Source organism: Diplotaxodon limnothrissa, linkage group LG1 (assembly GCF_057381915.1).
Source record: "Diplotaxodon limnothrissa isolate DT_005_m linkage group LG1, D_limnothrissa_male_GT1.1, whole genome shotgun sequence".
Taxonomy (NCBI): Eukaryota; Metazoa; Chordata; class Actinopteri; order Cichliformes; family Cichlidae; genus Diplotaxodon; species Diplotaxodon limnothrissa.
This window is the reverse complement of record NC_140596.1, coordinates 30,888,499-30,898,065: the sequence shown is the minus strand read 5'-3', so window position 1 is coordinate 30,898,065 and position 9,567 is coordinate 30,888,499. Positions and strand designations below refer to the sequence as shown.

Genomic DNA, 9,567 nt, shown 5'->3' with positions numbered 1-9,567 from the left:
AAATGTTTGTCTGTAGCCGTGTAATTTTTGCTTTCAAGACGTCAGGTGACGTGCCTCTCCTCCACCCGTACCGACAACACATACAGGAGAAATTTGCGCTGCCTCATTCAGCTTTACATTTGAGAGCATTCGAATTTAATTGGCACTATTTTAAGAGCAGAGCTGGAGAAATTCCACTGCATGCATGACAAGGATGGAAATGGTAAGTTAACAGCGAGTTACGGACTAAAGGTCACAAGTCTTTCCTCATAACATCATCGCAGGCACATAAAGGGCCAAAGCTTCATAGCTTTAGCTAGAGAAGATGAGCCCTTAACAATGAACAATGGTAAATATCTGTGTTAAATAAAAGGCTACAGTGAAAGTAGACAGATCGATGAGCTGCAGTGACAGACAGGAGACAGGTCGAGTAACTGTTTAGTCATGACATTTTTGACCAAACAGTTACTGCTGCAGACTCAAAGTAAACCCCAACTTAGATTTGCTTAGTGTGGTAGCAGTGTACTGTAGATGTATACATACGAGTTCAGTATTGTGGGGAAAAAAAAAGGCATTCTGTAAATTCTTTTCTTGATTTTCCATGTAGAGGATCAAAAATGACAACTGTCATCACTCCCTGGAATTCTGTATACACTTTTTTTTTTTAATATATTAAACTGTGTACAAGGACCACAAACGTCAAACACATATATAAAAGGGATTTATTGAAGTGAATGGAAGGGGAAAAGAAAGAAATCAGCTGATGACAGTGGATTTAACATGTAGTGAAAAAAAAATCACTGAGGTAGGCCAATTTGACCATTGCGTATACTGGAGGAAAACAAAGTCCAAACAGCTGACCGTTTTCCAGAGTTTACATTTTGCAACAATAAATTTTCGATGCACATACGTTGTGGCTGTAACCTCCATTTAAATCAAGCACTCCTCTACACCACCAGCACAAAATTCAAACATTGCCATCTGTGTGTGTGTCACAGAAAAGAACATGGGGGGGGGAGCAAAGAAAGCAATGAGCTCTGATGTTTTGTCCTTATGGAAAGATGATGCATACAAAGTTATGTTCAAATTCAAGAAATTTCACACTGCGTATTCTTAGATAAAGCAGCATACATATTTAATATCTTATTACAATTCATAGTTTCACCTCAGTTGTCTGTTCAATGTCTGCCGTCATCAAAGAGAATACAAAAAAATAGATTTGGTCATTATTTACAAGAACACGTAATTTCCGAACTATCAAAGCTGAGGGTTTAAGAGGAGGAGGAGCAGCTTTGACAAGGGCAGACATTTTTTTGCTAGGATTTAAAAATATGTCCCGTGAGGGTCACACTGCGCATGTTCAGACAGAAGTTTCACACCAGGACAGCAGAGAGTATTGGCATACTGGTGACACTACAAACACATAACTTACATTAAAAAGAAAAAAAAAAAAAAGAAATACAATTAAAAAAATAATAACAATAAGTTTAAGACGAGGAGAGGACAGCCATACATGAATCCAGTAGTTGACTTTAAAATGTATTAGACATGCACTCTTTTTATTTTATTTTTTTTTCCTCCCCTCTTTTTGGGGCGGTCTTAAAATACATCAGAAATTGGTCTTACACAAACAGTGAGGAAACAAAAACGTCTCTCAAAAAGGTTTATATTTGCTATTATTTGATATTACAAAACTGGTGTCCACGAAGCAGTTAAAAGTGGACAGTAAAGACTGGAACACGGGGGTGTCAAAGGTACACAAATGTAACCTTTTCTTTCCCTTCAGGAAAACCCGTCTACCTAACTGGCCAATAACAAAAGAAACCCACTCCTACTGCAATATGAAACTGAGGGGAAAAAATACATGGGGGCTGTTGGGAAGTGACTGGGAGATACAAGTTAAAAACAGTTCACAACTTAGCTTAAAGAAGACTCTCAATCGTCATCATCTTCCTCCCCTTCTTCATCCAGGTCCCTTTTTCTCTTCTGACCTCGCTCTTCTTCTGAGAAATAAGTAAGAAATAAAAGTCACATTTATAAGACAAATACAGCATTACAGATGAAGAAAGCTCCACGTGACCAAAACACATTATCCTTGTCCTCGTTTCACACTTGTCTCCCTGTTTTGTTTGTATCACGCACACATAAGCTCCCTCTGAGGCTCAATATGAAGCCAGCACACAGGGGTGAAAACTGCAAATCATTTGAATGCCCACTAGAGGCTAACTCCCAAAGGATTCACTCCCTATATTTATTTTATTTAACCTTTATTTTTACATTTACAAGAGAGACCCGTTTCCGACAGTATAATGAAATTACAATTAAAGAAAGTAATAATAAAATAGCTTTTGGGGGACAGCTCCATATTTATTTGTACATTACTTTCCATTAACTATAAAATACCTCTGTTTGTGCACAGATAACAATACACTCTGAAATGCACCTTGCTAACAAAGCGTGCTAGCCATAGTGGCAAGGTTTAAGCATTTTTAGCATTAACTTAGCATTCTACAGTCCCAAGCACAGTCATTTCTGGCTCTCCAAAAGACAAGCTTGCAAAAACCATAATACTGAAGATCAAGGCTTCAAAACATGAGTTTACGACCTACAAGGTGCTGTCACTGTGCCTACTCCCATCCTTTATATACCGTCTATGGTTTATACATGGTGTATATATAGTGGACACAGAAACTGTAGCATCTCTCCATGTTAACGCCATGTGTAAAATATCCAAAGGGCATATTTAAATTTGCTAATTCATAAAGGTTAAGAAAAACAAAAGCAGTCCACTATAAAGAATAGCATCAAGCGTGTGCACTTATTATGTATTTGGAGAAGTTGCTCACCTTCGTCATCTTCATCGTCAACCTCTCTGTCATTCAAATCATCCTCCTCTTCCTCCTTTGTTAAAAGACAAGGCAAAGTTAGTGAGATGATTCACTTCCGGGTCTCGCGGAGTTGAAGCCAGAGGACGAGAGGCGGGATTCACCATGGCAACCAGTCTACTAACAAGAGCATTTTTACATAACTATTAGAAAAAGCATATCTCATTTATTCTCATCTCACCTCTCCACTGAGGTCTTCCTCTTCTTCTTCTTCATTCTCCTCTTCTTCATCCTCTCCTTCCTCCTCCTCCTCATCTCCCGGTGCTGCATCTTCATCATACTCCTCATCATCTACATCTGGGTGAAAGTGGTCAGTTAATATAAACGCCAGCATTAGCGTCGCAAAGACATACATGAGACCCGACATAGTCTTGGACATACCATCTTCATCTTCCTCATCATCATCCAAGCCCTCTGCATAGACCTCAGCATCAGAATCGGGTGCTTCTTTGTCATCTTTGTCATACCCATCCAGGTACGTGAGCTGGGGTAATAGCTTGAACACGTTGTCTCTGTATTCGTTCAGGTTTGTCACTTCACAGTTAAACAGATCTAGGCTTTTCAGGGTCCCCAGTTCTTTCTATCAGAACAAAAAACAAACAAAAACAATCCAGTTTGATAAACAACAACGAGCTGTTTTGCATGTTGTGCTTTCCCCCCCCCCCCTCATATTTCTGGGACTCACCAGTGGTTCTATTGTGCTGAGGTCTTTAATCTTGTTGCCACTGAGGTTTAGATGTGTGAGATTGGGGCACTTCTCCGCCAGAACTTCCAACCCTCCTGAGATCCTGTTATCGCTGAGTTCAAGCTGTTGGTCAATTAAATAATCAAAACCTTGCAAAACTTTACAGTCTGAAGCTACAGAGATTTGTCACGTGATGAAAAGCACCCACCTTTTTGAGTTTATTTAGCTTCGGCAAGTGGGCAACTGTCGTCAGACCAACATTGATTGTGCTTAGAAACTCCAGCTCCTCAAACTCGTCTGTTAGACCCTCGATCTTGCCTTCATTTGAGCGACAGTTGTCTAGCACTAGTTCTTTGACCTGAAGCGTAATCAAAAAATTAAAATGGTTAGAATTTGTCAAACTGCAAACATCATATTTGTTAATCCCAATCAACACATTACATTGTTGCTTTGTTACAGCAGTCAGCAATGACAGGAAAAAATGCTAACAAAAAGCAAGCACATACCAAACAACAATCCATACATTTCTGTAAATTCAAGACACATTTTATTTTCATTACTACATTCGTCTTTGACACTTTAGTTAAATTGTATCAACAATATTTGGAATCAGCTCTTAATTGTAAAAAAATATATATACACACATATAAACATTTAAATTGATTTACTTTTACCATTTTTTAAGAAAATAAATAAATAAATCTGAAGAAAATAAACAAACGTCCTCCTACAGATAAACCAGCTCAACACTGGGCGGATGCCACACTTCAGTGTAGCAGCAGCAACAGCGTTAATTTTGGCCCTGCGCACTGATATTTAAATAGTGTGATATGCGGTCACAGGTGGGCTGTTATTGGATATTTCACCTCGGCCTTGAACGTGACTCAGCCAATCAGCAGTGAGGACCAGAACTATAAAAAAAAAAAAAAAAACCAAAAAAAAACCCCCACTGTCCATCAGCGGTCATTGTACCGCTGTAAATATCGCGATGCGTTGACTCTTTCCATTACGTAAATATGACATTTATCTCGCTTTTTTGACACATTAGTAAGAAAGCGATAAAGTACGGCTGCCGTGTTTAAAGCGCAATAAGAGACGTGCGCGTGATCTATGAGCGACGCAGATGCACATTAGTCAAAACAAGCCGGAGCCAAACAGACCTACGAGTCGTGCACAGGGTCATTTGTGAGTAGGAGGGGCCGCTAAAGCCGATTAGATAGCTGCCAGGCAAACGTTTTCATTGTTGCTCGCGCTAAACACTTCCCGATTGGACTGATGGTGTGTATAGACCTCTATTAACACGAAGGTATGATGACTGGTTCGTCGTTTGTGTCGAATGAACGGGATTTCGGTGTATTTCGAATAGCCTTTGTTTCTCGGTAAAATGGCGGCTTGTCCTAGTTCTGGAAAACTAGAGCAACAGCGCGGCTCGACGATTTCCCCCCCTGTTTTCACCGGGGGAGCTGGGACGCCTAAGCTTCGAGAAATCCCGATGAAAACGAGTGAATAGCCACACGACAGTTGATAATGAGTCGGGCGTAGCTCGTTTTTGATCTCTGCGTGGGGTTTTTTCGCGCAGCTTGGTGGCCGCTAACGGTCCACGGTAACGGCACTTTTATTTCGGCCATCTGTGCGCACAGTGACTCCGGATGGAGGTTTGCAGGCTCCCCCAGCGTAAAAAGCTGCTCCCTGCAGACATAAACGACTTGAACCGGACGGTTTGTGCAACTATAGCAGCGGTCTGCAGTTGTAAGGCGATAATTCGAGGCTGTGATCTTTATGCATCACTGATAATGTTCACGACTTTGAGTGCTCGCATCCTCAACGCGCCAAGTGCACGGCTTAAACTGTTTGGTTTTTTTTAGGTGAACGTATTTCCCAGTCCAAGCATGCACACTGAGCCTCAGACAATGACTAAAAACAAGAATCCCGACAACGCGGGGTTCGTGGATCAAAAGTTACAAATATGGCTTCTCACACTGCTTGCCTTGTTTATACCGCTGGCATTAAAAAAGAAGCTGTGGTGCATTCTCAAACTGCACATTAAAACGTGAAGCTGGAGCCGCACTAAAAAGTTCAAGCAGCGGACCCGCGGAGCACCTGCCCGCTGTAAACACGACGGCAAAAGCAACAATGTGACCCGACGTCCCCCATCATCTTTTTAACTTGGAAGAAACTTTGTATCCCCACGCCAAGGCATCACGCGAAATATTCTCCATTAGCCGAGAGTGAAGCATTATTACAGCGAGCCGCGAGGCTAACTTACGTCTGACGGAGTGCGGTTCCGCAACTCTAGGTGAATTCTTTTCTTCATGTCCATCCTCGAAAGGCTCACCCCGTGATACGATACACACTTTTAATAATTACTGCAAATGCAACTACCACCTCCAGAGCAGGCTGCTGCTGTTCATTCAAACTTGATCCGCTCGGTGGGCGGGAGCACGTTTCAGGATTGTCGTCACCGCCGACCAATGGCACGCGCCAAATAAAGAGGGAACGGATTTACAGACGCGCGGGCCAATGAAGGCGCCCTTATCAAACTGGGTGGGGTTTTGTTGTCTAAGTTTGGTTGTTTGTTAACTTAAGTTTACATGGAAATAGTAATACTGTAATGTTTTTCACTGAATACATGCAGTCGATGCACAACCACCACCCTTAAACCTCCACCTACATCGAAGCCCAGCCCCATACGTTTTGAGGTTTTTTGAAGCTTAATTAATTTTACATTTAATTTATTGTTAAATTTAACTGACATATTAATTGTACAGCTTTTTAATTTTTATCATTTAAAAATGCACACTGTTCCATCCTGCCTCTGTACAAAACAAAAAATATAAATTATTTTAAAAAGTATAGAATAATGACACACTAAAAAATTTTTTTTTCCTCCATAAAACGTCTAACAACTATAAAACAACAACAGCTATTGCATGTAATGTTAGAAAATTTGCCAAAAAAAGTTGACATTGTTATTGTATGCTATGCAAAAACAACTTTAATGACCCATAATATATAAAGAATAACATTTTGATATTAGAACTTACCATTTTTCAAATATTACTGATCCAGAGTGGAGAAGCAAGAATAGATAACCTAATAGTAAAATAACACCAACCGGGTTGAAAGACCTGATTTTTCTAAGTCGCATGTGATAACTGGCATTACTCATGTCTTTTAATAATGCTAAGAGCTCCTTGTGTGGCTTTGAGGTACAGTGGGTCATCCACTAATAACAGGTTGGCCAGCACGTAGACTGATGCCATGAATGCTTTGGAATAAAGGGCTAGATTAATTTAACTATTCTTCTCCAAACAAATAAAATAGCACAGTGCTGAGTTTTTTGGGCAGTCTGAGATCCACTAGGGGTCTTCTTCACAGTTTCACTCAAGTGCTGGCAGGTCATGAGTGCTCTGCGTGTTGCTGTGTGCACCTTTTCCACAAGGGGGAAGCAAAGCCTCAACTGTATATCCAGTGACCACCAGGAGGGTGTTTAAAAAATTTCAGTTAAACTCAATTCAAATTTTTCTTTGTGTTTTTTTAGCAGAAGTAATGGGTAGAACGGATCCTAGCACAATGTGGTGAAAAGTAATGGCTGTTAATATACCACAAACTTCCTGTTAGTTAATTTAATTGTAATTTGAACAGAAAATGATGAAATATATCAGCACAAAGAATGCTTTGTTTCTGCCAAATAAATACATGTCACTGGTTATCAATAAGGAGGAGTGTCCGTCTCTCTTTGCGCCACTGTCTCACTCCATATCCATGAAACTTGTCTGTGATAAATAACCTGCATGCTCATGATAAGGGCAAATGAGAGTAACCGCCAATAACGGAACTGCTGCCTTTTCATTGCCCACGGCACTCTCAGCAGCCCCTAAAACCATCGTCTTTCTCTTCTCTGTTTCGCTCCATTAATGGTGAACAAGTTGCTGTCTAACAGGAATGCTCCTGGTTAACGGAGCTAACCTTAACTACAGGGGACACCAGCCCGCTTTCTATTATAAAGTTGTGAAATTTTGTGACTCACATGTACCCTACAGTTTAATAACAAGATACAGGATGAGATAGTCAATTAAAGCCATTACCAAGTAAAATCATATAGTACAGCTACCTTCTTATATTTGCTCAGTGTTGGGGGGGCTAGCATACAACCACAAAGAGGCACAAAATAACAAACTATTATGCAGCATTAACCCAAAGAGACAGGAAAACACAAGTTTTGTGATGCAAGTAAACACAAAAGAGATTAAAATGCGGCAACAACTGAAACTGTCACAAACAGAGCTGCATTTTTGTGTGTGTTGGGTGTACTCTGGGTAAGTGTTGGCCTTTGATTTTTGAATTGTGCATCAGTTTTTTCCAGATGAAATATAATTCATTATTCCCTCATCAAAATGTTTTTGATTAGCCTCTTTGGAAAAGTTGGCACCTTTACAAAGGTTTATAATGGTTCTGTGTGACAGTGAGCCCAAGTCTAAGAATTAGCTGGGAGAGGATTGAGGAGATGAATGTAAGAACTCTGCTACTAGAGGGCGACTCTGTGCTTTTTCTCCTGGCACTTTAAACTCTGTGCACATCATATAAACAATCTGTTTACCACCTTTAGGTGTCACATTGAAGTCAAATAGGTGAAAATGGTTTATAAACGAAACAAAAACCATAAAAAGGATGTATTTACAAAAGTATATAAGAGCTTAACAACAACAGATCCTGTCACATACTGCAGAATATTCAAATGAATTTATTAGGCAAATCTGTTCAACTAGTTTTTTGCATTTGGCCTGGTTTTCCATGCCAAGCAAGTTTTTCAAAAACTGCAAAGTTGAATGTTGAATGTCCACCTTTCATAGTTGTTTGCCTATCCAGCTCAATGGTTTACTGCCAACCCTGGATGGTAGGGTCAGTATGGGTCCGTCCTTGTATCAATGTTTCAGGATAGTGATAGTGATGAAACGGTGTGGAGAATCTTGGCACACTTTTGGCCCCTTTAGTCTCAGTTGAGCAACATTTAAACCACACAGCCTATTTGAGTATTGTTTCTGAGCATGTCAATCTCACTGATGGCTACTTTCAGAGGAAAATGCACCACATCACAAATGTCATATATTCCCAAACTGGTTTCTTCAGCATGACAATGAGTTGTGGCCATCACAGTAATCAGATCTCAATCTAATAGAGCATGTAGAGGAACGGGAGATTTACATCATGAATGCACAGCTGAAAAATCTGTAGAAACTGTGTGACGCCGTCATATAAATATGGAGCAAAATCTCTGAGGAATGTTTCCGGCATCTCGTTGAATCAATGCCACAACTAATTAGCACAGTTCTGTAGGCAAAAGAGGGTCCCAGAGTCACTACTAGCAAGGTGTTCCCAATGAAGTGTCTGGTGAGTGTGTGTTATTAATACATAGTGAAATCAACCAAATTAAGACACAAAGGCAGAAATAATTCTCAAAAATGATCTTGAATAATGAACATTAAATGCTAAGTATTCCCTATGAATGACATTTTCAAAATCTGGTCAAAATTCACCAATATGGTGCTGCAGTAGCGTGGAACAACGCAGCTGGTAAACAAACAAGCAAAAGTAATGGTATCTTGTGCTGAAAATAGTTGTGACTAAAAATCTTGATAGATTTTGAATGACTGATAATTCATGATGATGTGAAAGGAACGTTTTAGTGCTGTTTTACCCAAAATAAAAATGGTTTAAGAGTTTTTAATGGTGGTTTCCAGAATGTACAACAACAGACAATGTTCAAGGCCAGTTTTCCAGAGATCAGGTCAGCATTCAGGTGAGTATTTCCATTTATCCAACACAGGGTTAATGCATCTAGTTTTTCCAAGAGCGGTAAATCTCTGAAAGAGACAGAACAAGACTGGCTCAGGCAGGCACATCAACAGGTTTTCTGCAAGGATGAAAAAGACAAACACATAAGTATAAAGCACGTGGACATCAGGATAATGGGTGAATTTAAGCAGAGTAGAACCTAATACTGTTTATCTCTGTATG

At 40.0% G+C, this 9,567-nt stretch overlaps 1 protein-coding gene across 2 annotated transcripts; it reads right to left on the bottom strand.

Moving 5' to 3' along the window:
- Window positions 1–1,530: 1,530 nt before the first annotated feature.
- On the bottom strand, window positions 1,531–5,981 carry anp32a (acidic (leucine-rich) nuclear phosphoprotein 32 family, member A). Of its 2 annotated transcripts, none has more exons than XM_085349770.1 (7): window positions 5,816–5,981; window positions 3,758–3,907; window positions 3,550–3,672; window positions 3,246–3,444; window positions 3,046–3,161; window positions 2,826–2,880; window positions 1,531–1,982 (listed from the first exon to the last, which is right to left on the bottom strand). In XM_085349770.1, exons 1-7 carry the CDS (start codon window positions 5,867–5,869, stop codon window positions 1,915–1,917), a joined length of 765 nt encoding a protein of 254 aa, XP_085205896.1. In that variant the 5' UTR covers window positions 5,870–5,981; the 3' UTR covers window positions 1,531–1,914. The 2 variants fall into 2 exon arrangements, with proteins under 2 accessions (XP_085205896.1, XP_085205904.1); XM_085349778.1 differs by having other exon boundaries at window positions 1,531–1,979.
- Window positions 5,982–9,567: the final 3,586 nt, after the last annotated feature.